The sequence below is a fragment of the Lissotriton helveticus genome, chromosome 8 (assembly GCF_964261635.1).
Source record: "Lissotriton helveticus chromosome 8, aLisHel1.1, whole genome shotgun sequence".
NCBI lineage: Eukaryota > Metazoa > Chordata > Amphibia > Caudata > Salamandridae > Lissotriton > Lissotriton helveticus.
Window position 1 is genome coordinate 13,486,544 of NC_136069.1, and position 15,514 is coordinate 13,502,057.

At 45.4% G+C, this 15,514-nt stretch overlaps 1 protein-coding gene across 2 annotated transcripts in view; it reads left to right on the top strand.

Moving 5' to 3' along the window:
- SLC22A15 (solute carrier family 22 member 15) overlaps positions 1-15,514 on the top strand; it is a 187,217-nt gene that overhangs the window by 88,793 nt on the left and 82,910 nt on the right. For both annotated transcript variants that reach the window (XM_078656368.1, XM_078656369.1), the window contains one exon: positions 15,194-15,358. In XM_078656368.1, coding sequence (XP_078512494.1) covers positions 15,194-15,358 — 165 coding nt within the window. The remainder of the gene's footprint in view (positions 1-15,193; positions 15,359-15,514) is intronic.

Consider the following 15,514-nt stretch of genomic DNA (forward strand, 5'->3'; position numbering starts at 1 on the left):
ATCGGTTATAGTGAGTTAAGTACTATGCATGAACAAGAACTAGTCCGATCAGCAGTCCGATGGGCTACTGATTCTACCACTTTTCCAGATGAAATAGTGGCACAAATGTTTCTGAAATTGCCCCCAGCCGAGCAACGACTGGTGGGTATGTATATGATCCAGCACCTCATTACTCTGTATGAGGGTCAACATTCTGATCCAGGTCCGTTACACGATGTCCTGAACGAGTTACTCCAGTATAGATGGAAAGGTTTAGGTACCGATTTAATTAGTGTTATTCTAGAACAGCGTCACAAATATAGTATGTTTTTGAACCCGCATTTTGTTCATGTCTCACCCCCAGAAAGTAAACCCTTTTACATAGACAGACAGAATCCGTTACGAGAAGTACACCCAGTTAGGACAACCACTGGTGAAATGCAACGAGTGTTTGTTTACACCCCGATTACAAAGATGGAACTCTTAGAGATGAAAAAGTTAATTCCCTGTCATGATAAAGATCCAGCAGGGTTCCACCGAGAATTAAAAGACATGCTCCGTATGGGAGAATACACGTATCCAGACATAATTAAAATGCTAAAGGTCCTGTTGCCCGCAGGGGTATATGAGAAACTCAAGGAAAAAGAATGGGAGGTGGGAGAGAAAAAGATCGATTGGGCAGTTCTAGAAGCTGAAGATAAGGCACGAGTACCAGGTACCGGTCTTGGAGATAAATGTAAAGAATTACCAGAATTGTTAATACAAGTTTTGCCTAGATTATTAGCCACTAAAAAGGAAGACTGGGATGCAATCTCAGCCTGTAAACAGAAACAAGACGAAGACACTAGTGATTTTTATTCTAGATTTGAGAAATGTTTTAGTATTAACAGTGGCTTGAAGACGAGTAGCGAGTCATACCCTCATCTTTTTGTTACCAAACTAGTCGAGAATTCAAGTCCACAAGTTAAGAATCGAGTTTTGAAAGTCGAAAGTACCTGGCAAGCTAATACCCCGTCCCAGATGTTGCAGATGCTTCAGTATCACCAGAATAGAATCAGAGAAGAGCAAGAACATGAGAGAAAACGTATGAAAGACACGAAAATGAAAGTACTAGTTGCACAATCTGTTCCTCAAGACAGTCAGAAGAGGGGTCCGAATCAAGCCAGTCATCCTGCAGCTCCCGTTAAAGGGAACTGCAATTATTGTAAACAGCCAGGTCATTTTATAAACGAGTGTGCAGTTCTGAAACACAACATAGCTACTGGTAAGACTAAAGAAAGACCACGTCCGCCTAGACAAGAACAAGTTTCACAGACTTCTCAGCCACAGAATGCACAACAGACAGTTACAGCACCGCAGCCTATTGCTGCAACACAGCATGTTACACAGCAGATGTACCAGTATGCACAGTCCGAGTATCCAGAGTATCAGCCGTATTCATGAAACAGCCTAGAGAGGGAGGTAGGCTTGCCTCTCATCGAGATTCCTGTAGATCAAGAGGGTCCCTATGTTCACAGTCAAGTATTAGGGAAAGACAGAAAGTTTCTGATTGATACAGGGGCAAGTAGGACCACCATCAGTCACGCCGAAGTTCCAGGGGCTCCGCTCTCAGGCTCTAGAAATGTTTCCCTTGGATTTTCAGGAAAGCCTATTGTAAACGAGATATCAAAGCCAGTTACCCTAGAAGTAGGTCCATTGTCCCGCACTACTGATCTATTACTTACGAAGTCATGCCCAGAAAATTTATTAGGCATTAAAACACTGAAAGAGTTAGGTGCAGTTATTTGCTGTTCCCCCGAGGGAATACGATTGTTCCTACGTGACTTCAAGGGTCACTATGTATTACGAGATTTCGATCCGAGATTGTCTAATGTTCCACAGCATCTATGGGCGCAAGGTCCAACTGATGTTGGTTATATGCAAATCACACCCCATCGAGTGACTCTCAAGCCAGGTGTAGTGTTACCACGAATCAGACAGTACAGATTGCCACCTGAGGCTGTAGCAGCCTTATCCAAAATTATTGACGAGCTCATGGCTCAAGGAGTAGTTGTAGAAACTGACTCCAATGTATGTAATTCTCCGATCATTCCAGTCATGAAACGTACTGATCCGAATGCACCTCCAGTATATCGATTAGTGATTGACCTTCGAGAACTCAATAAATGTATTATTCCCCAGTACCCAGTTGTCCCAGATATTTCTTCCCTATTGACAGCCATTGATTCCGAAGCTTCATTTTTTACAGTCATAGACCTCAAGAACGCGTTTTTCAGTGTCCCCATTCATCCAGACAGCCAGTTTCTTTTCGGATTTTGTTTAAATGGAAGAAGCTATATGTTCACACGAGCTCCTCAAGGTTTCACAGAAAGTCCTAGTATTTACAGTCAAGCACTCAAGAGACAACTAGACAATATTCACATGCCAACTGACACTGCCCTGCTCCAATATGTCGATGATCTACTGATCACAGCCCGTTCTGAACGTGCTTGCGAGCGAGCATCACTTACAGTCTTGCATTTCCTTGCCGAGATGGGGCACAAGGTGTCCCCTTCGAAGCTTCAATTCTGTGTACAGCAAGTGATCTACTTAGGCCACTTACTGTCCAAGTGGGGTAGGCAGTTGACACCAGACCGTATCCAGTTAATAGCGAGTCTTCCTCAGCCCAAGACCCAGAAGGAGGTACGTGCTTTTATCGGCCTTACTTCTTATTGTAGACAATGGATTCCGCAGTATGCATTTTTAGCTAAACCACTGATACAGTTAACGACACAGGAGGCAGCCGTATCGACTGTCCTCCCTTGGACATCTGAACATACACTTAGTTTCAATGAGTTAAAGAAAGCTTTATGCCAAGCTCCAGTTCTAGCTACACCGAACTACAGTAAGCCTTTTACACTTTTCGTCACAGAACGTGAAGGTACAGCATTATCTGTTCTCACACAAGATCAAGCAGGACAATACAAGCCTTGTGCTTATTTTTCGAGCACATTAGATCCTGTAGCCCAGGCTCTGCCTGCGTGCCTCAAGTCAGTTGCAGCCACAGCACTAGCTATCAGACAAAGTGATTCCATAGTGTTAGGACATTCCTTGACAGTACAGGTTCCACACTCCGTGGAAGTTCTTTTAAACCGAACCCAGACTCAGCACTTGACAATTGCACGTTTAACAGGTTATGAATTGACACTGTTCCAGCCACACATAGAAATCAGACGCTGCAACGTTTTAAATCCTGCTACACTGTTACCATCAGTTAATTCGAATCCTGCCACACACGACTGTGTGGAAGTAGTTAACATTATGACTAAGCCAAGACAAGATCTGACAGATATTCCATTACCAGATCCCGACCTGACACTTTATGTGGATGGTTCATGTATGAGAACAAGTACAGGGGAACTAGTAGCCGCGTATGCAGTGACTACTGACACTGAAGTTATAGAGACACACCGTATTGACACCCTGTCTGCTCAAGCAGCAGAGCTAGTTGCTCTGACACAAGCCTGCATACACGCCAAGAACCTGAAAGTTAATGTTTACACGGATTCACGTTACGCATTTGGAGTTGTACACGACTTCGGAGTGCTCTGGCAGGAGAGAGGTTTCATGACTTCTCATGGAACCAAGATTCAGCATGGTCTCCTTATTCAGGCTCTGTTAGATGCCATACACTTACCGACATCCATTGCTATCATGAAATGCAAAGCACATACGAAAGTTACTGACACTATTTCCCAAGGTAATGATCTAGCAGATCGCACAGCCAAGCTTACAGCACAGACTCCAGACATTCCAGTTAACCCGACACAGACACATACTCCAGATCCGACTACATGTATGACAGTTAAGGACCCTACTCAAGATGTCATAGATATCCAGTTACATGCTACTCCCGATGAAATCAAGAAATGGTCCGAACAAGGAGGGGTCCAGACAGATCAGGGATGGGTAACGAAGGGTAGAGCCACATGGTTTCTCCCCGACTCTATGGTTCAAGTCATTATCAATACCGCACATAGTCCAGCACATTTAGGAGAAAAAGCTATGTTAGACAGTATCCAGAACATTTGGTTCAACAAGCATTTACGAGCTGCAGCCAAGCAGAAAGTCCGTACCTGTATGATATGTTGCCAGTTTAATCCAGGTAAAAGTGTCCCGGTGGAACAAGGTGGATTCCAGCCCCCTGACCACCCTTTTGAAGTCCTCCAGATGGATTATATTCAGATGGAGCGATGTCGAGGTTTCAAGTATGTCCTTGTAGTTGTATGCGCTTTGTCCAGGTGGACAGAGGCATATCCAGTCCCAGATTACACAGCCACAACCACTGCCAAGCAGTTGGTTCGTGAGTTCTTCCCCCGTTATGGACTCCCAAGGGTCGTATATTCTGATAACGGCCAGCCATTCTCATCTGAGTTGATGAAACATGTTTCCCTGTTGTTAGGGTACCAGTGGAAGTTCCATTGTGTACGCCATCCTGAAGCAGCCGGTCTCGTAGAGAGACATAATCAGACCCTGAAAATCCGCATTGCAAAAGTATGTAAAGACAAAGGTGTGGACTGGCTAGTAGCTCTGCCAGTTGCCTTATTTTATATGCGCATGGTCGCACATTCCAGATCAGGTCTGTCCCCGTACGAGGTCGTATTCGGCCGCCCCCCTAACATGTGGGGTACACCTAGACCCCGAAGTATTACAGATGTTTCAAGTAATATGCTGACAGATTACCTAGCTTCCTTGATGTCTGCCCTCAACTCTTTTCGTTCACAGGTTGCCGCCGCATTTCCAGACAATACCGAGGTGGCACCGCATGAAATCGTTCCCGGATGCATGGTTTTGGTCAGGAACTTTGATCGTTCAAGTCCGCTGGAGCCTCGCTGGAAAGAACCCCGACAGGTCCTCCTAACCACCCGTACAGCCGTGAAGTTGGAGGGAAGAAAAGGCTGGGTGCATCTATCGCATGTAAAGAAGTTCTATGGACTGAAACCTGTTTCAAAGAACATTTCCGAGGATTTTAAGGATTGCCAAAGTACTATTCTTAAGGACTGTCCCGCAAAAGACAATGTTACTGAACCCTCCCTGTTAGAGAACACTCCGCAACAGGAGTATAAGCACAAATTAAGGTCTAGTAAAATAAGTCAGCCAGTTTGATTGTCTAAGTCCTCCCCTAGGTGAAACGGTTAGACCGGTTTCTGACATGTATAAAATAGACCCCCATAGTGAGAGAGTTAGTCAAAACTCAATCCGATGTATCGTTTTTCTAAGTTTCATATTGTTTTTCAGCCTTATGACTACCTGCACCAGTTATGCTTTTTATTTGTATTTTCCAGTTTCCCATGTAAATAAGTCTTCTAATATTACAGTAGAGCACACGTTTAGTGATCTGCCTCCTCATGAACTTTCTTACCGTCTCGCTATGCGTAATAATTCCTTTATCCGCATGTTACATTATTCACACCAGACCAGCAATGCCACTAATTGTTGGGTGTGTGGTCGACTCCCCCCTTTCCAGACACCGAAGGGAGTTCTGCCACTCTTTCCTTATCCATTTTCACATAATGGTTCGTGTGGAGCATGGTCCACGTTAACGTCATCCTCAACAGATATGTCTTTTCTTAACAGTACATGTTTTCCAGACAAACAAGGTCTTCCCCACAGAACAGGGTTAGATCTAGAAAATGAAGTTTATAATTTGGGTAATTATTCTTCGAATTTTATGGTCCTGAATGTTCAGTCTGACACTACTCCAGACTTACCTGCTATTTCAGTACTACCAGTCAAAGGCGAATTATGTGTCAGAAATTATGGTTCCGTACATGTAGGACACAGTGATTGTACTACTATTGTCAAGTATAGTGACAGTGGGAAATCTATTTTCAAAGCTTCACGTCATTCTTATTTTGTTTGTGGTCAGACCGCATATGTTCGTCTGCCCCTCGATTGGGAGGGAACCTGTTACATTGCCTTCCTACTGCCACCTGTTTTCCTAGCCCCATCTGATTATCATAGAAACACACATCTAGTACACATTAGACATAGAAGGGAGATCGAGTCCCCAATTGTCGATTATACTGAAACTGCTCTAGAACAGTATACAGATTTCAATAAAGGTTTCTTCTTCTTTATAGGACCTGTCCAGAATAGTAAGTTAATACGTAGGTTAACCAGAACCCTCGAAGCAGTAGTGAATGAGACTGCCTCTGCTCTAGGTAACTTGACCGAAGAACAATCTGCTATGAGATTTGTCGTGCTCCAGAATCGTCTCGTCCTTGATGTCATACTGGCCGATAGGGGCGGGGCTTGTAGAGTCATCGGATCTAGTTGCTGCATTTTCATTCCTAATAACGCGCCGTCTGTTTATTCAGCTATAACCAGACTCCATAAAATTGCCCATATGTTACACCAAGATCCAGGCACCTGGACATGGTCCGGTTGGTTCTGGAATATAATTTCCGCCTGGGGATGGAAAGTATTGTCCTTTCTAGGTATTGCAGCAGCGATCATATTCAGTTGCTGCCTCTGTATACAATGTGGCCCTGCGATTTGTGGCATTTGTGCTACCTCTTGTATTCCTAGTCCCAAGTCCCGTTCTAAATCCCGTTCCAAGACAATTCGAGACGAGCAAATGATACTGTATGAAATGATAGATGGTATCATGAATATTGATGTTTCCTGATGGAAACGTAGTGACAAGGAGGGAATGTGGAAAAGTAAATTTTGCCATGTTCTGTGTCCCTACGTGTCCTCCATCTTATGTTATGTGTGCATGATTAATATGCATATGTATTCCCCATGTCCGATTAAAGACGCAATTATAGTTGTGTCCACCTCTAGTATGCCAGTTCCCAGTCCTCGTGAATACTACGAATATCAGGCCTATGTAAAGCTACGTTGCCACGTTTCTCAGTGTGCACGTTATTTCATTGTAAAGTCCCCGTTTCTAGGCCTCAAAAGGGCCCGGACACCAGATTCAGCTCCTGTCTCCTGAATCCTCGCTGAGGAGCGATACAGCCCCCACCTGTATCCCTGACCCTTCACTTACTTCCTGCCTCACAGTGCCCGGTTCAGCCTGGCTCTGCCTCTGAGTCTGCCAAGAGTATGTTATGATTCTAGTTATCAGTCCAGTCCTCCTTCCCTGCATTCCTAAGCTACTGAATCGCATCAATAGTTTCCGTCATTGTCTAGCCTTTACGTCTCCATGTAAGAGAAATACTGTATTTAATGGTCATTTAATATTCTTCATCACGCACTACATGTAGAATAATGCATGCTCCAGTCTTAGAGTCCGTTAGCCTTTGCCCTGATAACTTTTGGATTCTATCAACATGTTCTCTAAACAACAGATACTAGATACTGTTTAGGTACACGTTGCCCTGACTCTCCAGACTTCAGTCTCTGCTCCTAGCACAGAGTTCATAGCCCCCAGCTTCTCCTAGTAACACGTCATTGTCAGTTTACGCGCACCATTAGGTTAGAGGTCCCGGCTCCTTAGGTAGCCCCCTCCATGTTTCCGCCCCATTCATGACATATTCTGTTACGTTTACATCACATGTCTATGTATACGCCTCCTGTTACACCTACTTTCACCCTTATCTTTCGCGACTGCTATTGACCACACCCACTGCTCCGCCTACTGTAATTCACTGTAATGCAATTGTTTTAGTATATATATGTTGTACATTGTTATTAAAAGTTAGCGCGCTCATCCCAGATCCAGCCCCGGCAGCTGCCGGGCCCTGTCCTCCTGTTCCTGTGCAGGTTGTCCTGTTCCTGTCCTTTATGCTGTATTAAACCTGCAAACTCCTACTACCTCGAATCTTGACTCTTATTTATTGAGCTATCTGTTATTACTATGTCCAGTAAAACCTAGATCCGGTATTATTTATTTATATACCACAGTCTCCCCGGCAGCAGGCCTCACCACGCTATCGGCTCTCTCGAGGACCCGACCACGGGCTCCAGAGTCAGTGGCGGCAGTCGGGGTGTGCCGCGCCTCGCTTTGCCTCGCTCGGAGGCGCCCTCAGCTTCGCCCCTGCGTCTTCCGGCCCACCTCCGCCGTCGCGATGTATGTTGGGTGCAGGCCGTAATCGAGTCCCCGGCGGCCGCTCACTCCGCAGGCCTCCGGCGGCCGCTTCCCGCTGTGCACGAACCCGGCGTCGGATTGTGGCCGGAGTTACTCCTGTAGCTGCCGCTTGGCTCCAGGCTTCATGTCAGTTCTTTGGAGCGCATTTGTTGGACGGATTTATGCCCGGATTGGCGTGAAAGGACGCTGCTTCACTAGAGCTCCCTCAGGCAGCAGCCATTTTAGTTGGCCGCTAGCCACGCCCCCCCCATAAAGGATCATTTTTAATGGGCCTGCTGGTGTTAGAACCCCCATCATTTGCGCATTCTGTCTCATGGTTTCTGCCAATGGTTCTAATGTTACTATGAAGGGCTACGAAGTGGCAGCCCTGACCCATACCACGTAGTACCAGGAACGATTCCGATAGAAAACCTCCACCGTTAGCCTGAGCCATGTGGTGATATAGATCCATCTGACCTTTCCAATTAAGTCATTGCCCAATTCAAATCTACAAATCGGCACAATACATGTGCTCTCACTTTATCCTATCAAATGCCTTTTTGGTGTTGATAGATAATGCCATCAGTTCCTCCAGTGCATTCTTTGAAAGACACTAGACATGAGCTAGAGTGCGCAGATGATTGCAAACCATACCTGCGAGCCATGGACTACAGTAGGGATAACCTTTTTGAGAGACCAGTATCCCCGCCATTACCTGTATATCTACGTTCAGCATGCAGATCGGGTGGTAGCTGCTACAAGGCGTTGGGTCTTTCCTTACCTTGGGGAAGACTATGATCTGCTCCCTACTGGAAAGAGATTATAGACTGCCCTCAACTTTAGTCTCGTTGTAGGCCTCCTATAGGGGATCCACAGCTTCGTTCCTTACCCGTTTATAAAATTCTCCCAGATATCCATCTTCCACTGCTGCTTTGTTGCTTGGGAGATGGGTTATGGCCTGGGAGATCACATCTTTTGTTTTCTCCCTCCAACAGGGCTCTTCCTGCTTCTTTAAGGCAGGGTAACTGAAGACCATAAAAAAAACGTGCCCTCTTTATAGCACAGTTCAGAGCTATATAACTCTGTATAGTAACTCGCAAATGCTCAGATACGTTCTAGGGCTCAGTGAGGATTTTGCCATTTGGTGTTCAGTTCCATTTTGCTCTCTTTAAGCTGGCTTCTAGTATTCTTCGTGGGTGTGGTATGGCGGTCCTTCGTCGTAGTTTGGATATTCCGTACTGAGGACGCTTGTTTGTCGACTTGACTTCTTTGACAAGTGCTGCGTCCCTCATTAACTATCCTCTGATTGTGGCTTTCCCTGCACCCATAAAGTCTGGGCTGAATGGCCTGAACCCCTATTGTCTGCAAAGTAATTGGTAAAGTGAGACGTCAGTAGCATTTTTTCCTGGAGTACTTCGAAGTACAAAAATATTAAGGCACCACAGCTTTCTATGGGGCTTACAAAAATTCCAATTCAGCTGTATACCAATTGGAACATTGTCGTAGAGGGAAATTTCCCAAATATTGCTGCCCATGACTGTTGGTATTACTGCATGGGAGAGCAGAAAATAATCTGGCCTCGATCTTGTATCATGGTCATGTGTATTCTTTCTATGTATGGCCATCGCTAACATCCGCCAGTCTATTTTGTGAACCATGTCGGCAGGGCCCATCTTGTCTAAAAATTACATTGGGGTAATGTTCCAGTCCCCACCCAGAATCAACTGGAAGGTCCCCGTTTCTGTTTGGACTCTGTTGAACCGAAGAAGACCTCACTCTTTACTTCCGTTTGGTGCGTAGATGAAGCCTATACTTAGAACTCTACCACACACCTTGAGTTTCACTATCGCATACCGTCCTTCACCACCTGCCCATGAGTGTAGTACTGTGCAAGAGAGTAACTTTATAAGTGAAACAGCAACTCCACATTTCCTTGAACTCGAACCACCGGGTGTTTCCCCAATCTGTTGTGAGGGAAGTTTGCAGCTGAAACGAACCTGGCCCACCCAATACTTTTTGAGTTTGGAGGATTCACTGTGCGATATGTGCGTTTCTTGGATGAGTGCAATGTCTGTTTATTTCGAAACCGGGTACAAGACGATCTTCTTCTGCATTATGTACTGTTGAGGCATCTACTCCAAGCAACCCAAGGAGTCACTGATCCATGCTGCACTTTAATCGGTGGGTCTACCCCTCTAGCGATACCAAACTCCTCAGTGTTCAGTAAAGCCATCATCGAACTGTGGAATTTGTAATGACAAACCCCCAGCCCACGTACTCGATATGGCTTTAGCTGCATTTATAGTGTCTAATAATGGACTTAGACTCTATAGGGGCATATTGCTCCTGCTGCTAAGCCCTCACCTGTAGTATAGTACACCCTGCCTTAGGGCTGTGATCCCTGCTAAAGGGGTGAGTTAACTAGGACCCAGGCAGTGGTTGTGGGCATGGTACACAGGAATGTGTGCCATGCTGATTCTTTCTGCACCAAAACACACATTCTGCATTGGCAATGGGTATGTGTTAGGTGAGGGGTTTCTGAGGGTGGCAAAATTCATACTGCAGCCCTTAGAGACGCTCTCTGGGCACAAGGCCCTTTGTACCACTGGAACCTTTTACAAGGCACTTACATGTGGGCCCCAGAGGTACTAATTGTGGAAATAAAGGCACAGTTTTGGGAAAGAAAGCAGGCACTGGGAACCTGATTTGCAGGGATCCAGTGCACACTCCGTCAAAGTGCATCAGCTATCGAGCAAAAAGTGGTGGTAACCATGCAAAAAGGGTCTCTTTCCTACACCTACAGGGAATAAAAGTCATCAAGACTCCAGCCTCAGTGGCTGTGGTCCTACCATGAATTGATAAAAAACATACAGAGCTCCAGAAGATTCCTCGGCACTCCAAGGACAATTCTGTGATATCCCGGGCTGCACACAGATGGTCCAAAATCCCTCTACACTGATTGCCGCACATCCTGACAAGGAAGGATGATGCTAGATGCTATTGGCAAAAGCTTCTCCTCCATGGCTGGCAACTCAGTTCAAGCTGCCAATACCTTGGCAATTCTGGACCGCTTTGATCCCCAGATGTGGTCCAATATGGCACCTACATTATACCTCATCCGAAAGGATAGGAAACAAGAAGCTAGGAAGATTTTGCAGGATGGTGAGCGGGAAGCATCTGAAGTGATTGACTGTGCAATGGATGTAGCTACCACAGGCTTTCGACAGCTAGCAGACGCAGCTGTGCTACGACGCCAAGGATGGCTGCAAGCAACATCATCCAGACCAGAGGTCCAAACCAAAATCCTGGAGATGGCATATGATGGAGAATCGCTATATGGTAAACATATAGATGAGGCTTTGCTGCCCATCAAAACCGATACTGACACCCCCAAATCTCTGGGCACCCTACAGTACAGAAAATGTCCCTTTCAATGTGCGTGGGGTTGAGGCTTTTCAAGCTAGAATGGTGGATACCAACGCACCGAACAATAACAGACTTACCAGTCCCAGTAAAGACAGGGTTACCAGCTTCACTGTTATTGACAGTCAGCAACATCTGGTTCCTCCAAACAGGGATCCTGAAGGAGAACACCTTCTCAGGGCCTAGACACAGGTCGCAAGCAGTGACCTCAGTCAGGTACCAGCTAAAACCCTTTCCCGTCCTGTTGGTGCAAAAATATCCAACCACATCCATCACTGGAACAGCATAACATCAGACAAATCGTTTTTGGACTTAGTTGTCTATGGCCACACCGTAGAATATACACACAAACCATCGAGGGGAGCGCACCCCCTCCCAACTTCACTTATTAATAAACAAGACCAACATTATGCTCTCCAAAGGAGCAAAAGAGAAAGTTCTTGTAGAAAAAATCTCATGTGCAAAAAGTCAAGGGAGTGGAGACCTACATTAGATCTCAGGTAACTCAACAAATTCCTCAAGAAACAAACCTTCAGAATAGTTACAATTTTCGATATCCGCTGCGATCTTCTGACCTCTCTCAATTTGGAAGACGCTTACTTTCAAATCCCTATTCATCCCAAATTTCAAAGGTACCTAAGATTCACAGCAGCTGGTACCCATTTCAAATTCAAGGTCCTTCCCTTCAGCCTAAAATCCGCTCCACAGATATTTTCCAAATGCCTTGTTCCAGTGGCAGCTACACGGAGAAAGAAAGAGCATCAGGTATTCCCCTACCCAGACGACTGGCTGCTAAAAGCCCAAACTGCACAGCAAGCTTCAACAGCTACCAAGAGCTGTCTGGCTCTTTTTCGCAAGTTAAACCTTATGGTAAACCATCGTAAATCTTCGCTCATCCCTACTCAAACACTAACGTCCCTGAGAGCCAACCGAGATACAGTTCAGAACATAGCCTTTCTATCCCAGGGGCGGCAAAGCCAGTTGGCGAACTTGGCGCAGGACATCTCAAAAAGGGCATTCCAGTTACAGCGTACAAATCGCTTCGAGGTATGCTCTACTCCGCAATCAGCCTTGTGGCCTTGGCTCGCTTCAAAATGAGACCATTGCAGGAGGAACTTCAACTACACTCGGTACAAACAAAAGGGTCCTTCAAGGACCTGATCTCCATCACCGCGAGCATACGAGAAACATTTGAAGTGGTTGTGTCGCAGACCACACCTATCAGAAGGCCTCCCATTTCTAACTTCCATTCCAGATTTCATCATCACGATGGATACATCTATGGATGGCTGGGGAGGGCATTTGCAGGAACTCCAAATCCAGGGCAAATAGTGCTGGTTCGTACAAACAGCATGCATTACATCAACAAACAGGGAGGAACCAAGTCTCTCACACTCTTCAGAGAATACCAAGAGCGCTACCATTGGCTGACAGATCTTGGCATATCCTTGAAAGCCGAGCATGTCTCAGTCTTCACAATACATTAGCATACACTTTCCGCCCGACAAGGTACAGTTGTCACAAGTGGGAACTGGACCAGCATCACCTGAACCAAGTCTTTTCACGATGGGGAAACCCAGCACTGCACCTCTCTGCTGATGAACAGCTACAGAAAATACCAGTTTTATGCCATCAGATTCCCTCTCCCAGGGTCATGGGAAATGCCCTTTCGATTCATTGGTTTTTCAGAAATAATCCCAAAGGTTCCTTTCCAGTTTCACCTTCGGTCATCCCCTGAACTTTCTTTCCTAAACTGGCTACGCCGGCTGAATAGACACTTCACACTCTAGACATCAAACAATGTCTTAAGTTTTACCTGAACAGAACTAAAGGCACCTGCAAAACTCACCACCTACTGGTGGGCTATGGTCGGGCCTCCAGGGAGTGCTGGAACCAACCATTGCCGGATGGATCTCTGCTGCGATTTAATTGTGTCACATCAAAGCTGGCAAACCTTTGTCAAAAAAGGCTAAGGCACATTCTACGAGTGCAGTCTCCACATCGACTGCTCTGTTTTCTGGCATTCCACTGGGTAAGATATGCCGTGCTCCGACGTGGAATAGCACCCATACGGTCACTCAGAACTATTGTCTGGAATCTACACAGCGCAATGACACAGCCGTGGGTCAAGTGTTTCTCCGACATTTATTCTAATAAATTGAGTCTCTTTAAATACTGGTATTCTTTTCTTGCCTGCATTGAGTATATAGATGACTAATTCTTTTAGTTTTGTTAAAGTTGACATTCACACTTGAATGCTTGTCGTCCCTTTGTCATTCTATAGAATGCTCATGCTTACGTATTTTCTGCATTTACTTATTAATCTAATATGCCCATTTATAATTTATGTTTTATTCTGAAAAGCTTGCTCAGCAAATGCATATTATTTCTACCCACCATCCGCTAAGGATAGGTACATCTCCGGGATACTGCTTGCTAATCTGATTCAAGCATGTGAATCTGTGAAAGATAACCCAAAACTGGATAAGAAAATAAGTTACTTACCTGTAACTGCAGTTATCCAGTATTGGTGTCTTATAAATTCACATACACCCACCCTCCTCGGCGTAGAGGCTCCACTTATACCTGGGATATTTCTCCCACTTGTACTGGAAAACCTGAGGTACTCAGCCTCTCCTGGGAGTATTCTAGAGGGTGCTAGCAGCTGATTATTATAGGTCACGTTTTGGTTCTTTTTTAAAAAGGACATAGGCTATTAAACTTATGGCCTTGGGCGATTATAGCCCATGATAGTTTTATCATACTGCTTAATTAAGGTACTGCTGGACTCCATGCATGTGAATCTGTGAAAAATACCAATACTGGATAACTGCAGTTATAGGCAAGTAACTTTTTTTTCTTATGTAACGTCTGCATATCGGACATCTACTGAGGCCTAGGAAGACGGAAGCCACCCCGTAGGCCTCAGCTTCCAAGTTGTTAAGTGCACAGGCTGAGTAAAGCCAATCTGGAGGAGTACCAGCATTAGATGCTGGCGTAAACCATAGCACTCACAAGATACCATGCACCCTCCATCTCACAGTCTCACAACACTTGTATAATTTGCGTTGTACAGATGTCATGGGGGAATATAGCCTCAGTTGTTGAGAGCTCTTGTTTTGGTCGGAGACGATCTGAGAGTTTTCTCCCACTATGCAGTCCAGTTAAAAAGACTTGAGCCTCTATTCTTTTAATCATTTTACTCCAAGTATTAAGCTTAGGGGCAGCAGCCAACGTCATCTGTATGATTGTCCCCCTACTGTTGTCAGTTACGCTGTGTAGTAATCCGTTAGACTCTTTAATTGAGGAGTCCACTGGGGAGATGCCTGGTCAGTCTGGAGTAGGCTGAACAGATGATGGGTCACACACCTTTACCTACCATGCGAATACAGTCCTCATTCCATCCTACCGTCAGCGTCACGGTGTACATTGAACGGTAATAATCGATACCTCTAGAGTTGAAGGAGCCGAGTCTCTGTATGGGTAGGATTATTGACTTGCACATTGTTAAGTGATTCAAAACCTGTTTATTTTCATACATTTTTTCCTATTTGATTGAGTTTTAATTAGTTGGCAAAATGTTTATTCCAGCGTACCCAGTATTTGGCCAGAGGAGTGTGGTCCTCCACGAGACACAGTTTGGGTAACCACATAACACTTGACAGCATAAGATAGTGTGTGTGTGTGATGCTGACTTTTTTCCTAATGCACCTGAAACCTTCTCTTTTTTCATAGGTCTCCTACTAGACATCCTCTTCTCATTGGGGAACGGCATCGCTCCCACGTACGGTGTCTTCGCCGTCACGCGCTTCCTGGTGGGGGTGATGAACGGAGGCATGTCACTTGTGGCCTTTGTGCTGCTGAACGAGTACATCGGTGCCAGCTACTGGGCACTGGCAGGTACGGCTCCACTCACCTTTCATCCTCTCTGCTTCCTCTGTAGGTGTGATCAGAGCTGCATCTCCCTTTAACACACTGAAAGTAGACTCACCTTTTCCTATTGAAATGTAGTTCTTTCCTGTGTGCACTCCTGTCCTATAGGCACTGTTTAGTCTG